Source organism: Octopus sinensis, linkage group LG14 (genome assembly GCF_006345805.1).
Source record: "Octopus sinensis linkage group LG14, ASM634580v1, whole genome shotgun sequence".
In the NCBI taxonomy this organism is placed as follows: domain Eukaryota; kingdom Metazoa; phylum Mollusca; class Cephalopoda; order Octopoda; family Octopodidae; genus Octopus; species Octopus sinensis.
The window spans coordinates 14,399,440-14,418,748 of record NC_043010.1 but is presented as its reverse complement, the minus strand read 5'-3'; the positions used below and the strand labels follow the sequence as shown (position 1 = coordinate 14,418,748).

Below are 19,309 nucleotides of genomic sequence, written 5' to 3'. Positions count from 1 at the left end.
AAGTTCTTGTGATGACAAGAGGACAATCTAAGAAAAACCAGGAGAACAAAGAATTTCTCAGTGGCTCAAGAACTGCAACCGATTTCGCAACCTCGTCGAAGACACCGAAGTGTACTACTGTAACCAATAATGCTTGGGAAAGACCTGTGCAGAATGTGGAAGTAGAATGCAATTCTGAAGAATTGAACACAAGGGATTTTTAGAATAAACTTCAGAGAACAGGTGAGATGATGTCACACAAGAGAATGTCAAAACCTGGATTTGACGGCAGAGAATGATCCTGTGTTATTACAAGAGGAAATAGACGAAATTCTCATTTGTAACAACAAAGACAATGATGATGAACCATTGACCAAGAAACTAGTGGTTAGAGCAGCAGACTCGCGGTTGAGGGATCGCGGGTTCGAATCTCAGACCGGGCGACGTGTGTGTTTATGAGCGAAACACCTAAGCTCCATGTGGCTCCGGCAGAAGGTAATGGCAAACTTCTGCTGACTCTTTCGCCAGAACTTTCAATCTTTCCTCCTGCATCTTGCAGCTCACCTGCGACGGACCGGTGTCCCGTCCAGGTGGGGAAACTATACGCCAAGGAAACCAGGAAACCGGCCCTTATGAGCCAGGCATGGCTTGAGAAGGAACAAAACAAATTGTCCAAGAAACCCAAACACATCATTATACAAGTGTTCTATACAATGGCTTGTCCGTTCATATAATGACTTGTCAACAGACACAGATGTTTAGCAATATTATCGATATCTTAAAGTCTTATGGCAACTCATTATCCACAGGTAGTTTCAGTAAGATCAAACAACTGAAACTCCAACTCAATCCTCAGTCCAATTTGTCACAATGCTGCTGCTGGTAGTGATGACCTACTTACTGATAACTCAATCCTTCACTGTCAAATAAGATTTCTGTTTAAGCGGTAAGGATTAGCAGAGCATCATAGCTCTCACAGTACTTAATGACAAGTCATCACCCCGACCTAAACTACATCAAGCTCCACAGGTATCTACTGCAGGTAAATGAAATTAATTTACAGTTATAACTTAATTTTTTTACATACTAGAATGTTAAATGATTTTACAAAATATAGATATCTTTATATATAAAAGTGAAGTTGTGTGACTGTCTCCTACGATTTAGATTCCTAACTACTCCCACATTTTGCGGAGCAGTTTATAGTCGTGATTCATATCGAGCCCTTCTGGGTATTAACGCGCATCTATGATGAGTCTACGATTTAAAAAAAATTTACCATCATTTTTTTCCACTTTAATGCATTTTTTCGCTATTATATAAGGGAAGTAACTCTCTAAAAATGTCTACGATGAGTCAACGATTTAAAAAAAAATTTACCATTATTTTTTTTCCATTTTTAATGCATTTCTTTGCTATTTTTTGGCTATAACTCTCTAAAAATGCTTATATAGTTATTTCCCTTACAAACCCGAGCAACGCCGGGCGATACTGCTAGTTTTATATAAAATTATAAGATGCTTACAGTATTTTCAGTAATTTTGTTACTGTTTATCATGTTCAGCTTAAATTGCATATATTTTCGATATCACAATTTTAAAATCCTACCGCTGGTTTACTCAGTCAGGTTAGACACACCATTCCTCACTATTATTAGTGCAGTTTAACAAAGGTTCACTGGGAGTGCATATGAGAAAGACAGAGAAAGAGAAAGTGATTGTGTGTGAGTGAGTAAGTGCGAATGAATGCGTAATGTGTGTGTGTCCAATAGTGCATGTGTCTAAAATGACATGAAGGAGAAAGGGCAGTGGTCTTGACCCCATTTTAGAGCCTGTGGGACTAGTAGAAGGAAGTTATCTTCCAACCAGAGGCCTAGTCCAAATGCTTGCATCACAATCAACTCTGCTAAAACTGCCTATGGGTCATTTTTTTTAGGTACTGTATACATACAGACAGGTACATGTGTATGATGTACACACAAACACACAAACACACAAAGTATACACCTTATGAAAATCTCTAGTTACAGAATTTTACACTAAAGGTAATTGTAAAGTATGACCACTAATTTAAAGATAAGAGCTTGTAATTCCACCCTCATGGAAACTTTAATTTTAAAAACTAAAAATCAAAATCCATGCAACACACACACATGCACAAGTTCTTTCTAGAAATAGATATTTGGTACGATACATTAGTACAATCAACAATTTTTCTCTCGTTTTTCTATCTCCATTCACTGAAATTCTTGTTGCTTAGTCTACCGATTGATTTAAAATTTAGTTTTTGTCTCCTACAAACTTTTTATAGTTTTATTGTTCTCAACATTCTTGCCAACACCAAGTCATACCCTCAGCGGATCTTTTCAGCTTGAAATGCAGTTTTTAACATAATTTCTAGGTAACTAAAAAAATTTTAAACTTCGCATACTGGTAGAATGTGTTTATAAAACATCTTTTTCTCTTGGCTTTATTGAGAAAATTCTATAGTTTGTAAGATATTTGTTGTTATTTTTCTTCAATTTCTGCAATTTCAACCAATCAGTGACGTCTATTGGGGTAAAAAAAAAAACATTCTGCGCCGTATGAATATGTCCCTTGTTTAAGAAACAGATTGGGTTTATTTACATTTGTGAAGAAAAAAAGATACCCTTTCCCCCACCCCTAACCCTAAAACAGATTGAAATGCAATAGATCGATACTAGGGTCATAATTATGGGTGACAATTTCATATGACACTGCTAGAAAAAACTACCGTTCAAACCGAAAAGATCCCCCTCTTCTTTCACAGTACCCTGTTCTACATTCATATCGACTTTCTTGCAAACAGCTATTCATTCTCTTCTCTACCCAGTCCTTCTTTGTGCCCACACCAATTCAAATGACCATGTTTTTTTTTTTCACTGCTCTCAGCATTCTTGCCCCGAGTCTTGTAACTAGATTTAACAATTGCATTATTTTTCTCGTGTCATACAGCTCCCACTTTTCAACATCACTTCTCCACCGTTTCATTTACTTATCCTGAGGAACTGAAGAAAATTATTGCTGAAGGAGGTCACAAACAAGAACAAATAAAGAAGGTTGATGAAGCTAAGCTTTTCTGGAAGTACACATGCTAGGACTTACATTTCTAGAGAAATAAATCAATAGTAGGCTGTAAGCTTTCAAAAACTCCCTAACAATTCTAGTGGGATCAAAGGCTACCAGTGATATGAAATTAAAGCCCTTGTTCTGGAAATCTAAAATCCTTCATGGACTACAAGTTTAATTGACCTGTGATTAGGGATTCAAATAAAAAAAAAAGCTGAGATGACTACAAATGTTTCCAAAACTGGCTTATAAATATTTTTTGCTCTGCTTTAGAAAAGCACAATGCCAGGCACAATATTTCCAACAAAATGTTGCTCTTTCACACAATGCGCCAAGCTACCCAGTGAACTTAAATGGTCTTTCTGATAATGTGAGAGCAGAATACAACCCTAAGAGTAGAACCTTCCTTGCTCCAGCCAATGGATCAAAGTGTGATAGCTAATTTCAAGACAGAAATTAAGAACAGAATTTTAAAACAATACATAAATGTAATTTATGAGGAGGATAACACTGCAGTAAGAGGACTACTGGGGAAATATTAAATTTATAAATGTTGTGGATAATACAGCAGAACCATGGGATGAACTGGAATACATCTATCAATAGCATTTGGCAAAATATAGACTGCATTCCTGACCATACAGGCCTTCCACCAGCAGAAAGTCTACAAGTTTAGCAAGATACTGTGATTGACAAATGATACAGGGCTTGAAGAGGTTGCAGGGGATATGGTTGAGTTATGCGAGTCAGACAGAGAATGCTTGTCTAACAAAGAGCTGATGCTTTTAGACTAAGAGAGAGGAGTGGAGGCACATGGCCTAGTGGTTCGCGGTTGAGGGATCGCGGGTTCGAATCTCAGACCGGGCGATGTGTATGTTTATGAGCGAAAACACCTAAGCTCCACGCGGCTCCGGCAGAAGGTAATGGCGAAACTTCTGCTGACTCTTTCGCCACAACTTTCTCTCACTCTTTCCTCCTGCATCTTGCAGCTCACCTGCGACGGACTGGCGTCCCATCCAGGTGGAGAACATATACACCAAGAAACCGGGGAAACTGGCCCTTATGAGCCAGGCATGGCTCGAGAAGGAACAAACTAAGAGAGAAGGCCACAAAGCAAGAAGAGGCTACAGAAGCTCCACCCACACTATTTCAATTGGCTGTAAAGAATATGGCCAAGAGCTCCACCCACACTATTTCAATTGGCTGCAAGGCAGCGAACGTGCAGAAACGCTAGCACGCCGTGCAAAATGCGTAGCCGTATTTCGTCTGCCGTTACGTTCTGGGTTCAAATTCCGCCGAGGTCGACTTTGCCTTTCATCCTTTCGGGGTCGATAAATTTAAGTACCAGTTACGCACTGGGGTCGATATAATCGACTTAATCCGTTTGTCTGTCCTTGTTTGCCCCCTCTGTGTTTAGCCCCTTGTGGGTAGTAAAGAAATATATTTCAATTGGCTGTAAAGAATCTGGCCAAGAGGAGTTCATAATCATCAGCTCAGTTCCTACACTGAGCCTCACAAAGAAATAAAGCATTGTCAATATCATACAGCTTTGTGTACATTTTTCATTACTGAAGTGGATGATTATAATTATGATCCACAGGGCAAGAAGACAGTGCTTTTCATCCTCCCAGTAAGTCTTCATGGCAACACAGCAGTCGACTTTTTTCTACTTTTTCTTTTCTTTTTTTTTTCTTTTTTCTTTTTGTAGTGAGTTCCTACTTTACTATATTAATGCATTCTATTCATTCCCTTACGTACTTCTCTTCAAATGTTTTCATGTACTTCTCTACAGTTCCCGTGTGTTTGAAAATCAATTTCATGCATAAAATTGATCAAAATATGTTTTTGTTGTTGATATTCCCTCCCCAACAAAAAAGGAAAAAAAAAAAAAAAAAATTCCATCAGAACATCTCAATTTATAACATGGAAATCAATGGGAAAATAAGTTTCACATTACAAAATCCTGCATTATGCCAAGATTTTCCAGGAATGTAGAATTCTGTAATGTGGAGGATGCTTGTGTATGTATATGCATGTATGCATGTGAGTATGTGCATGTTTGTATGTGTGTGCATATACGTGTGTATGTTTTATATGTACATGTGTATGCATATATATATATGTGTGTGTGTGTGTGTGTATGTATGTATAAACATAGGAGCAAGACTACAAGCGAAAGTGGTCTAACCTTAATATTCGAATCTTCCTTACATGGATATTGGTAAATCTAAAAATAAAAATGGTTTTCTTTTTTTGAGACATTGAAATCTAAGAGAATTTAGGAATTTTTGGTGTTTTTAAAATTTTGAATCAGATTGAGGAAAATAATTTTTCTAATAATTTCTTCTAAAAATTTGGAAATTGCATAATCTATCTCGTAAAACCTTACTTTTTCTAAGTTATTTTTTAAAGGGTTTATTCCATTGTAATAATCACAAAAATAATAATAATAATAATAATAATAATGATAATGATAATGATATAAAAATAAAATAATTTTAACATTGGTATTTGTATTTATTCACAGAGAATATTACTATTAATAATAATATTACTAATTATGATGATAAATTTATTTTAATTAGTACAAGCCCATTTCGGACAATCACAAAATACACGACTTGAAAATTATTTCATCAAACCATAACAAATAAAAGGCAAAAGCTACTCTGGCAGGATTTGAAATCTAAAAATTAGAACAAAAACTGAATGGTTTAAAAGGCATTTAGACCAACACTTATTTATCTGCCAACATGACACAATAACAATAATTTCTTACATTAATTAGCACCAAGTAACAAAATCTATTTGAATCAAGACTGCTGCACACAAAATGGTACTTTTTTTTTCTTTTCTTTTCTTTTTTTTTTTCAACCCCAGAGTTATGAAAGGCCAAGTCGAACTTCAACAGAAATTGAACTCAAAACAGAGACAACTAAATAATTTCTAACTTTGGCATGAAGATGATATTTTGATGGGGAGGGGGGGTGGCACAGTCAATTAAATCATTCATCCACTATTAAACAAGCACCTATTGTATTGGCTTAAGGGGAATAAAAAGCAGAGTTGATCACAATGCAAAGGGACCTTGTTTTTTTAGCCCCTTGACAGCAGAATGCACTGACCTGTGATCAAGTGTGTTTTAGCTATGAATATTGTAATAATGCAGAGTAGGGAGGAAAGTGACTTAAGCATAATTTTGCTGCTATTTTTAGCAGGTCAAGCAACCACATAGAGGCTTCCTCATTGACTCATATAAAGGGATGATACTATAAAGGCATTTCGCCCATCATTCCACCAAGTCTGTCATCCATCACGTTCTTAACTAATAATGAGGATAGTTCTAATTTTGGCACAAAGCCAGCAATTTTGAGGTGGAGGAGGGGGTATGTCAATTACATCAACCCCAGTACTCGACTGGTACTTTATTTTATCATTCATTCCCAAAAGGGATCGACATCTCTTTTTCTTCTTCCAGAGGTCAACAAATTCCGTTACCAACCGAGTACTGTAGCTAATTTACTCGACAACCACATCCTCCACCCGCTACAAAAATGGCTTTGTGTCAATGGAAGAAACTATTATCAACAGTAGTAGTAGTAGTATTACTAGTTATGTCATTTTTATTCGGTAAGGAATCAAATTTCATGTGTGCATGTGTGGTTGTTACTTTGTGTGTGTGTGTGTGTGTGTGTGTGTGTGCGCATGTGGGTACGATGTATGCATGTCTCCCTAATTTCTCTAAAAAACAAAAAAAAATCAAGGCATCCGCCCACCCCTTTGACACAGACTATCAAGTACACATCTACAAACATATATGAATACAAAACAAAAATATAGCAAAATTTCCATTTCTTAAAAAAAAAAAAAAATAAAAAGTGGTGGAAGTCGGGAAAGGAGGGCTTGGAATTAGATACTTACCTTAATCGTATTGTCTCTTAAGCCACTAACGATCTTCTGGTCATCGTACTGAAGGCAATACACTCCTTTACTAGTTTCGCTTCTACAGTGAATCCGCTGTAGTGTGTGTTGGCCCGTCCTCCAGTTATTTTCAATTCTCTGAAAGAGGTTAATAAAGATTGCTTTAATAATAATAATAATAATGATTTCAAATTTTGGCACAAGGCCGGCAATTTGGGGGATGGAATAAGTCAATTGCATTGTTGCCAGTATGCACTGGTACTTATTTGGTCTACTCTGAAACAGTGAAAGGCAAAGTTGATCTCAGCTAAGAAAAGGTCCTATGATTGGTAATTCAAAGTTGTCGTCCATCACCAATCAGATTTGTAAATACATGGTTGTATTAACAAGTTAATATGGTTTGATTCTAGAGAGCGATATATAAAATAGGTATAAATAATGGGCTTTATACATTTCTTTATGCATTATAGACTTACAGCTGTTTCGGATATACACTTTGGGTGCATTTATGGTTTGATTATTTGGTTGATTGATCAATCAATTAATTAAATCAGAACATGAATGCACCCAAAACGCCTGTCTGAAGTAGTTGTAAGTCTAATGCACAAACGTATGAAAACCATTATTTATGCCTCATATATATATATATCATCATCATCATCATATATACATACACATATACACACACACACAGAATTAGAGGAAGCAATATCCCCAAAAGGGATTGCTAAAATTAATCCAGATGACCCAGGCAATTTATCCTGTAACGCTGGTTTTTAATTTCTCTAGCGTTTCGTGAGTACAATATATTGTTTTTTTTATATATAACTAATATTTTTAAATGCCAATTTTTTTTTTTTCCTAAAAATACCGAAATTATATCCTAACTAATTTTTTTCCTTAATGACAGCAATGTTATATTTTTCACTGTACAACTTCTAGAAAACATTATGTTACATATTTGTAGCCATCTTCCTGTAACACCAGTTTTTAAAATTTTTCTCTAGCATTTCATTAGTGAGTACAATATAGTTTTGACACGCACACACAAAAAGGGCTTTAATGCAGTTTATCACATTCACTCACAAGGCATTGGTCAGGTCTTTAGAAGTTACTTGCCCGAGTGCCATATAGTGAGACTGAACCTGAAACTGCATAATCGCAAAGCAAGCTCCTTAGTCACACAGCCACGCCTAATTAGTGTTCTTTTTCTTCGTAGATAATTGAAGGAGTGTGTATGCACCGATAATCTCCATAGGCGCAGGAGTGGCTGTGTGGTAAGTAGCTTGCTAACCAATCACATGGTTCCGGGTTCAGTTCCACTGCGTGGCATCTTGGGCAAGTGTCTTCTGCTATAGCCCCGGGCCGACCAAAGCCTTGTGAGTGGATTTGGTAGACGGAAACCGAAAGAAGCCTGTCGTATATATGTATGTATGTATATATATATATATATATATATATATATATATATATATATATATATATATGTATGTCTGTGTTTGTCCCCCTAGCATTGCTTGACAACTGATGCTGGTGTGTTTACGTTCCCGTCACTTAGCGGTTCAGCAAAAGGGACCGATAGAATAAGTACTGGGCTTACAAAGAATAAGTCCCGGGGTCGACTTGTTCGACTAAAGGCGGTGCTCCAGCATGGCCGCAGTCAAATGACTGAAACAAGTAAAAGAGTAAGAGTATACAGTTCAGTAGCTCGAGAACAACATTTGCGCAGAAAGAAATTAAAAGTTTTCAACCAGAATTATTCACTGCTGTCATGAAAACATAGAGAGAGCCCGTCTCTGTCAAGCCGAAATGTAGAGGACATCTAAGCAGCCTAATTCTTCATAACTGAAGAATATTAATCTCCAGTTGTTAAATTTTCTTTCTATACGAAACTATTCGCAAATAAAAATATTCATAAATAATTACAAGATGGAGAAGTTATTAGATTTTAAAATTCCTGTCACTTGAACGTGTGTATGTGCATACATACATACAAGTGCATGCAAGCACACACACACACACACACACACTATACAGATATATGCAAAGGCACACACAAACACACACAACTCATATGCAGACCCACACGATTTATGGATATGTAATAATGGGGAGGTATACGTTTTTGCCCTTGTTAATCCAAATGTCAACATTCCACAGTGACAACTGAAGCATATTTACACAAGACTGAACCAATGAAAATTGGAAGTAGGGGGTGGAAGGATAGGACAGAATGCATAGGTTTTGGAGAAACAACCATCGAGGTTTCAATCCAGCAACAACATACCGAAATTACCATTGTTTTCATATTTGCTCTGTTTTGTCTACCATGCAGGCACAAATAACCTCTTTCACTGGTCTGTCATTGGACTGTGGCCAAGCTGGGGTACTACCCTCTAGATTACAGCCCACTTATATCAACCACAGTAACTATTTTTATTGACTGGTGATTCTGTTTTTTTGGGGTTTTTATTTGACTGACGGATGACAGGCAAACCTGACTGGAATTTGAATTCAGAACATAATGGGAGGTAAATAAATACTACTACACGTCTTATTTGATGTTCTGCCAGCCACTGTCTTTTTAATACTACTAACAAGAACAAGTAGAACTTGCAAAAATTCCTTGTTTTATTATTTCTATTTTACGACATACCGTGACCGTGACCGACCAGGCTATCAGATGTTGCTACACATCGCTGGTCACAATGCGCTTCGCATTGTTTTTTTAGCCTTCAAATGACGCCACCCCACTGGCTAAGCGAGCAGGCCAACAGAAGAAAGAATGAGAGAAAGTTGTGGTGAAAGAGTACAGCAGGGATCACCCCACCCCTGCCGGAGCCTCGTGGAGCTTTAGGTGTTTTCACTCAATAAACACTCACAACGCCCGGTCTGGGAATCGAAACCGCGATCCTACGACCGCGAGTCCGCTACCCTAACCACTGGGCCCATTGCGCCTCCATTTTACGACATAAGTTTGTAAATCTTCATTAAAGTTTTCTTCATCATCATTATTTGACTCTGTTTTCCATGTTGATATGGGTTAGACAAGGACTGGCATGGTCAGGGGCCTGCACCAGGTTCCATAGTCTGTTTTAACTTGGTTTTTATTGCTGGATGCCCTTCCTAATGCCAACCACTATGCAGAGTGTACTGGCTGCTTTTTACGTGACACCAGCACCCACACAAATGCCTTTTTCGTGGTACCTTGGTTTTAGAATCTCAATTCCTCATCATTACTGAACATCCAGTTTTCCGTGCTCACGGGAGTCAGACAGAATTTGCCGAAGCATCTGGATGCGCTTCCCGTTGCCAAACCTCACCAGTTTCCAAGCGATAATTTCCTATGGCCAGGCATTTTGCACGGAAGACTGGAAACTAACAACACCGCTTGTCTGATGGTGATGCTCATTTACAGCCATCACGTGATATCTAGACGAGGGTGCACACATACACACAAAATGGATTTCTTTCAGTTTCCATTAATCAAATTCACTCATAAGGTTTTGGTCAGCTTGGGACTATATATTTCTTTACTACCCACAAGGGGCTAAACATAGAGGGGACAAACAAGGACAGACAAAGGGATTAAGTCGATTACATCGACCCCAGTCCGAAACTGGTACTTTATCGACCTCGAAAGGATGAAAGGCAAAGTCGACCTCGGCAGAATTTGAACTCAGAACGTAACGACAGACGAAATACCGCTAAGCATTTTGCCCGGCATGCTAACGTTACTGCCAGCTCGCCGCTTGGGACTACAGTAGACAACACCTGTTCAAGGTACCACACACTGGGACTGAACACAAAAACACATGGGTCTGGAAACAAACTTCTTAACTGCACCTATCCACACAGCCACACTTGCACCTATTTTGCTATTGAGGTTAGAGATTACAACTGTGTCTAGCTTCATTCTATGGGTAAAGCTGTTTAAAGTATTCAGAGGCCTACAGTTATGGCTCTTCATAAGACTATTCCTTGCTTCATTTTAAGACTTCAATTGTCTTCGATATCCCACAATAAAGGAGGTGGTTTAAAACCTAACACTATTTCAGTGCATAAATTTGCAAACTTTCTGAGCATTGTTTCGACCAACAAATTCGCGACTGCATCATCATTACTCCGGTGTGACTGCATCATCATAGAAATTTGCATCATCATTACTCCGGTGTGACTGCATCATCATAGAAATTTGCATCATCATTACTCCGGTGTGACTGCATCATCATAGAAATTTGCATCATCATTACTCCGGTGTGACTGCATCATCATAGAAATTTGCATCATCATTACTCCGGTGTGACTGCATCATCGTAGAAATTATCAATGTAATTTAACAATACAATTTAAAAGAAAACTGCAATTTGGGAAGAGCTTGACAATGTATCTTCCATCAGTTTCAACAAAAAGCATTCAATTGTTTGATCAACTGAAATACCTAGCTGTTAACGTCGCTTCACTGGCACCTGTGCCAGTGGCACGTGTAAAAAGATTCGAGCGAAGTCATTGCCAGTACCACCTGACTGGGCCCCGTGCAGGCGGCATCTAAAAAGCACCCACTACACTCTCGGAGTGGTTGGCGTTAGGAAGGGCATCCAGCTGTAGAAACTCTGCCAGATCAAGATTGGAGCCTGGTGCAGCCATCTGGTTCGCCAGCCCTCGGTCAAAATCGTCCAACCCATGCTAGCATGGAAAGCAGAAGTTAAACGATGATGATGATGATGATGAAAGCTGAGGATTCCACAGACACTTGTGCCTTAAATGCAACTTTTAGGCTGAATCAATGTGATACAGTATGTGCTAAAGCTGGACATTTTGAATCACATATACAGTCCATCTGATGAGATTCCATACAGTTTCTGTGTAACCAATTTCGCTCACAAGGCTTCGGTTGACTTGAGACTATAAAAGATGCATGCCCAAAGTTCCCTGCAATGGAAACAAACTCGAGACATTGTGGTTGTGAAACCAACTTCTTACTAGCTTGACAATGTTTGCATACATTCAGAAGAAATTGCATGATGCAGTAACAAACACTTAGTTTTTCAAATGACCTTCGACATACATCTGCAAATATTTTTTAATCACTTCAGAAGGGACGTTGTCTATTTGTGTGTATTTGTATCAAACAAAAAATTTGTTGAATTACATTCCTTCACTACATGTTGAACCCCGTCCGGGTTGCGGATCCGTGGAATAAGCTGCCGGATGAGATAGTGGAGATGCCGACAACCACTTGGTTCAAAGTCTCTCTTGACCAGAAATGGCCTGAACTCTTTGTATTAACACCCTCCCTGTACGTAATTCCATGTCCCCCTACATGGCCTTGCTTTTGCTTTTTGAGCCAAAAAAAAAATTAAATGTACCTTGTCAAGTTATATTGCTTTACAATAAAGATGATCTTAGACATTTGATAAATGGAAATCTATAAAATGTATGACCAAACTGAGCAGTGGCACCCCAGCATGGCTGCAATCCAATGACTGTAACCAGTAAAGACTTAGAATATATTGCAAAAGAGAGAAGTGTGAATTATCACAACCACATCAACTACAACAGAAATCTGATACTTTATTTACAAACTACCAATCAAGGAAGTAGTGATGAAACCTCTACACTAACCAAGAAGGTAGGGAGGAAGTCTTTACACTAATCAAGGAAGTAGTGAGAATGTTTCCAATGAGCTTTGCTTAATATGCAAGAAATTGCACCTAAATCTTCCACAAATATGAGCACACTATTTTTAGAATGGTGAAATATGCAGAATAAATTGTTCCTGATTATAACGTGCCATAAGATAGAATGGCCATAGCTAGAATGCCAATCAACTGATCAACACAGAAATATTTCTCTCGGCACATATGTGCACCATCCAAGAACAACAAAGGCTGCATGAAGAAGCAAGCTATAAACCCCTTAGAAACCTTTTATAAAATCTTCAAAAACCAAAAAACAAGGGGAAAAATATGCAAACATCATTTCCAAGTAACATAGGGAAATAGACTTTACAAAAATAATACCGACAACATTAACCCTTTGGCATATCTGGCCCAAAATATTCTACCTGTTTTTCAGTCAAACTGACTGGATCCAGCCTCTTACATTAATCCTACAATGCCATTCTAAAAATAAACAATAACATCATCAAAATCTCAAAGCCACAAGATAATGCAGGAGTTATTTAAATCAACGTCAATAAATAAGCATGACACTTGGCAAAATAATCTGAATACTAAAGGGATAAAAACCAAAAGTACCAGGTATGAGCAACTGATTTTTCAAGAAGTTAGACTGCAAGCGACACAGCTCATCATCTGGCAGACCACACGACAACAACAAAAAAAAAAACTGAATAAATTTTAAAAAGGGCAATTTTCCATTAGGCATGCCATTCAGAAAATCCCGTAGGTCACAATTTGTCCATGGCTGACCTAAACTCTGTACAGATTCCACTTAAAAAATAAACATGTCGCACTCAAACTTTGTAAACCGGACAACATCCATATAGCAATAATTCAATATACGTTCTTACAGGTAAAAAGAAAAAAAAGAAAAATGAACATAGGCGCAGGAGTGGCTGTGTGGTAAGTAGCTTGCTAACCAACCACATAGTTCAGGGTTCAGTTCCACTGCGTGGCATCTTGGGCAAGTGTCTTCTGCTACAGCCCCGGGCCGACCAATGCCTTGTAATGGATTTGGTAGACGGAAACTGAAAGAAGCCTGTCGTATATATGTATATATGTGTATGTGTGTGTGTTTGTCCCCCTAGCATTGCTTGACAACCGATGCTGGTGTGTTTACGTCCCCGTCACTTAGCGGTTCGGCAAAAAGAGACCGATAGAATAAGTACTGGGCTTACAAAGAATAAGTCCCGGGGTCGATTTGCTCGACTAAAGGCGGTGCTCCAGCATGGCCGCAGTCAAATGACTGAAACAAGTAAAAGAGTAAAGAGTATCCATCGCACACAAGTCGAGTTAAATTATATTGAAACCAGGCTAGACAGACTCTTTTACAACAAGTGCAGTTTTATCACAGGCAAAAAGTGTATTCACCACCATTATCACCAATAGAAACACAGGTTTACGAAATAACACAAAGTATATTAATATCATAAATACAATGTATACCTCCGCTATTTTTAGCAACCATCCACCTGGATTATATACCCCCAGGTAATGCACTTACAGCACCCTCCCAAACACTGTTGTCAGGGAAGATTTCAATGCACCCAACACCACTAGACTTTCAAATAATAGTCAACAATAGAGTTGACATAGCATAAGAGCTACTGAACTCTTTTTACATCTTAATCCACATCAAGAGACACACTTCTCACCAAACCAACTACAACTCTTTCCCAGACATCACCAGCTCTTCCTCCTTTTTCACATATAAGTACCAACCACTTGGCAAACAATTCCCCCAACTCACTCCTCAGGTCACCTACCAATTATCATCACACACACACACACATAAAGAAAGCAAAAACACTTTTCAAAACTGAAAAAAAAATTTTTTTTCAATAATGAAAGAGTTCCTCCAGGAAACAAAACTGATCATCATCATCATCATCATAATCGTTTAACGTCCGCTTTCCATGCTGGCATGGGTTGGACGGTTCAACTGGGGTCTGGGAAGCCAGGAGGCTGCACCAGGCCCAGTCTGATCTGGCAGTGTTTCTACAGCTGGATGCCCTTCCTAACGCCAACCACTCCGTGAGTGTAGTAGGTGGTTTTTATGTGCCAGACGAGGCTGGCAAACGGCCACGATCAGATGGTGCTTTTTATGTGCCACCGGCACAGCGGCCAGTCGAGGCTGGCAAAGGCAACGATTGGATGGTGCTTTTTACGCACCACAGGCACGGAGGCCAGACAAGGCTGGCAACGGCCACGATTGGATGGTGCTTTTTACGTGCCACCGGCACGGAGGCCAGTCAGGGCGGTGCTAGCTACGGCCACATTCGGATGGTTCTCTTACGTGCCACCGGCACTGGCATCACAGCTACAAATTCCATTGATGTTGATTGATTTCGATTTTTAATTTTGATTAAAACTAAGATGAACAAAATTCAACAATCACCAAAACAAACACAGCAGCACAAATATTCAACAAAAGAATAATAGATACATCATAATCATTATCATTTAACATGTTTTTCCATGCTGGCATGGGTTGGACAGTTTGAGAGGAATTGCATGCTGTAGGGCCGTGTTGAGCTCCAGTGCTAGTTTTGGCATGGTTTCTACAGTTGGATGCCCTTCAAAATGCCAACCAGTTTATACAGGGTGATCACTAGAAAAGCAGAAAATTTGAAGGCAAAACTGACTGACTTTATTACACCCAAAAATTGGCCTTTAAATGTGATGAATTACTGTGTCTGGAGCTTGTTATTGGCAGAGATACAGAAATATCAATGCCATACGACCATCACTGATGAATTGAAAGTGTGCTTGATAAAAGCTTGGAATGACATCCCTCAAGTTACACTTCATAATGCCACATGAGCTTGGATTTCTCAATTAAATGCTGTCACAAAGTGCACGGAAGACATTTTGAACATTTGTGATTGTTAATATACCGCACTTTGTGACACTTATTGTTTACCTCAAATAGAACTTGTGAAAATATAAATCAACATTTCACAAATTTTTCTGCTTTTCTTGTCACCATCCTGAAAGTAGCATCAATTTCTTTTAGGTCGTTCAATTTTTCTCAATTGTTCAATAGACCAATTAAGTAAACCTATCAGTAATGTACCTATAATGACTACTGGAAACAGATGTAAGCCAAATTTTCTCCAGCAAAGGAAAATATGTAATGACCATTATTTACAACTTGTCATATATATATATATATATATATATATATATATATATATATATATATAATCACGTGATCACATGACCGACCAGACCATCAGATGTTGTTACACATCGCTGGTCACAATGCGTTCGCATTGTTTTAGCCTTTGAATGATGCCACCCCGCTGGTTAAGCGAGCAGGCCAACAGAAGAAAGAGTGTTGAAAGAGTACAGCAGGGATCACCACCCCCTGCTGGAGCGTCGTGGAAATTTTAGGTGTTTTCGCTCAATAAACACTCACAACGCCCGGTCTGGGAATCGAAACCACGATCCTACGACCGCGAGTCTGCTGCCCTAACCACTGGGCCATTGCGCCTCCACATATATATATTTATATATATATATATATACATACACTGGAGTAAACACATAAATGTGAAACAAGGTGGAAAAAAGAGTACTCAAATACCAGAGGCAGAGTAATATGCTTTATTTAAAAGCAGCAGAAATTCAACAAAAGCTGTTACTCGGAGTTTCACTTTCCCGTTCGTCGGACAATTTTGTGAAAAAAAAAAAACTGTCCGACGAACAGAAAGGTGAATCTCCAAGTAACAGCTTTTGTCGAATTTCTGGTGCTTTTAAATAAAGCATATATATATAAGCATATATATATATATATATATATATATAGGGTCATCCAATAAATGCGGTTTCTTCAATTACATGAACTAAAAGTCGGAGGGGATGGGATAAACTACCTACATCAACTTGCTATAAAAGCAGGTGGTAATTCTACCTTGTCCTTATTCTTAGTGCAATAAGTTTTGAAGAATGCAGTTCAATTTTAATGGTTATTTTTTCAAAGCTAAGGAGCATATTTAGCATATTTTGCTTGTGTGAGGAATATTAATGCAATATATGGGGATTGGACAATAAGCATAAGCCAGTGTCAGTGGTGGTGGTGGTTCCACAAATTCCAAGTTGGAAACTAAACCCTAGAAGATGAACCTCGTCCTGGAGGACTCGTAGAGCTTGACAAGGATGTCCTGCAAACCCAAGTGGAATAAAATCTCATCGTAACAGAGAAGCTTGGATTTGGTCAGTCAACCATTCAGCGACACCAGCACTAGAAGAAAAACAACCATCTTTGGTTTCAAGATGAAAGGTGTTCTTCATTCAGGATAATGCTCGGCCACATACAGCAAGGATGACATTCCAAAGGATGGAGCAGTTTGAATGGGTAACGAACCCCACCCACCGTATTCGGACATTGCCCCATCTGATTATCATTTATTCCATAGTCTTCAAAATCATTTGGGCAGAAAAAATATGAATTCTGTAGACGAGGTCAGAACAGTACTGGAGAAGTACTTTTCATCATGGACAAGTGAATTTTAAGAGGGGCCTTGCAAGTCTACCAGAAAGATGAGGGAGCATTATAGAAAATGAAGGAGAGTATATTTTAGATTAAAAAAGAACTTCGTCTATCTTAATTTTGAAAAATTAAAAGTATAAAAAATGCATTATTTTATGGGATAACCCAATATATACACCACAGAACCTCCGAAAACTACACACCAATATCTAAGCATTATCCAAGCTTAATTGGGTTACCCATGAAGAAAACCACCGAATAAAAGATCTAGCAACTTCATACCACAAGTAACAACATAAGAGTACACAAATAGTGATAACTTATAACTATGAAATAGTACTTATAACAAACCACTTATTCCAAAACAACATTCATTCAGACAATATAACAAGCATAGATAACTGGATACTTTGTTTCCCCTATCAACATCACGTCACAAACAGGATATCACACCCAAAACAAGCCTAATAACAATTAGTGGAACAGTACACCTCACAAACAATATTCTCAAATTATGTGTACAAGGAAAAGGGACAACGCTACAAAATATATCAACCAAATAAAACTGCTTACTCTTTTACTTGTTTCAGTCGTTTGACTGCGGCCATGCTGGAGCACCGCCTTTAGTCGAGAAAATCGACCCCGGGACTTATTCTTTGTAAGCCCAGTACTTATTCTATCGGTCTCCTTTTGCCGAACCGCTAAGTGACGGGGACGTAAACACACCAGCATCGGTTGTCAAGCAATGCTAGGGGGACAAACACAGACACACAAACACACATGCACACACACATATATATATATATATACGACGGGTTTCTTTCAGTTTCCGTCTACCAAATCCACTCACAAGGCATTGGTCAGCCCGGGGCTATAGCAGAAGACACTTGCCCAAGATGCCACGCAGTGGGACTGAACCCGGAACCATGTGGTTGTTTAGCAAGCTACTTACCACACAGCCACTCCTGCGCCTATATTGAAAGTAATAAAAAAAAAAGAGCAGACTTATGATCAAAGACCCTACAAGTGTAATCATATTGTTTTTTTACCCCCCAATGTATAGGGAGCCCAGGACTACATGAACCAATGTACTCTTTCCTATGACAGTGAAGTGTGATTTGAGGGACAACTGGCTGCCATTTCTAACAGGTTGAATGACCAAGCAGCAGCAGCTGTGTGTTGCATTAATGTTATTTACCACTACAAAGACAACAGCATATTTGAAATGTCACCTTTAGGAATGCATTTTTTTTTTTCCCCATTTTCCAACACATACAACACAAAGTAGAAAAGTACATATACAACTAGGCACACACACACACACACACAAAGAAACTGATATGAAAACTAAATGTATGTTGTCAGAAAGCCCAAACACCAGAGGAAACTCCTCGAGCAGGAAGTGGGATGGAATTATATTTACGTAACAGACACGTAAAAGGACACACACTTGTACGTATGCAAGCACACTCCTATATATATTACACATACACACAGAGGAGAAATATGACCAGATATAGACAAACAGACAGACACACACACACCTAGATGGACATGGACATACTCACACAGGCAGACACAAACAGGTAGACACTGGAATAGAAACGCAGACAAACATGAACAAATATAGCCACACACAAACACACAGGGATAGAGACACGGACATACACAGGGAACATGAACACACACACACACACACACACACACACACACACACACAGATGCACAGGGACATACAGCTTCAAGCAAGAGGCTTGTGAAAGGTCACAGCAGAATTAACATTTGTGATTTTGCAGTATTGGTGGTATTTTGAGAGGGACAGGGAAAGTCAGAGTGTGAGGCAGAGAGAAGATATATTTCACTCAGACATCAATAGAAACACAAACACATGCACTGACAGCTGACTAGAGAAGTAGAAATGTGTGCATGTGTGTGCGTATGTATATATATATATATATATATACACACACACACACACACACACACACACACACACACACACACACACACACACACACACACACACACACACACACACACACACACACACACACACACACACATGCACACACATACTGATCTCCAAACAGACAAGCAAAACAATACACACATCTTACAAAAGGGATATCTCAAGAGGGGAT

The 19,309-nt window shown here is 38.6% G+C and overlaps 1 protein-coding gene across 4 annotated transcripts in view; it reads right to left on the bottom strand.

Annotated features, from left to right (window-relative positions):
• The window catches only part of LOC115218865 (F-box/WD repeat-containing protein 1A), a 147,244-nt gene that overhangs the window by 31,205 nt on the left and 96,730 nt on the right, over window positions 1–19,309 (bottom strand). For 2 of the 4 annotated variants that reach the window (XM_029788819.2, XM_029788820.2), the window contains exons 5-6: window positions 6,990–7,127; window positions 5,257–5,295 (exon numbers count right to left, since the gene is read on the bottom strand). In XM_029788819.2, the coding sequence (XP_029644679.1) occupies window positions 5,257–5,295; window positions 6,990–7,127 (177 nt within the window). The remainder of the gene's footprint in view (window positions 1–5,256; window positions 5,296–6,989; window positions 7,128–19,309) is intronic. The other 2 variants (XM_029788822.2, XM_029788823.2) reach the window with 1 other exon arrangement.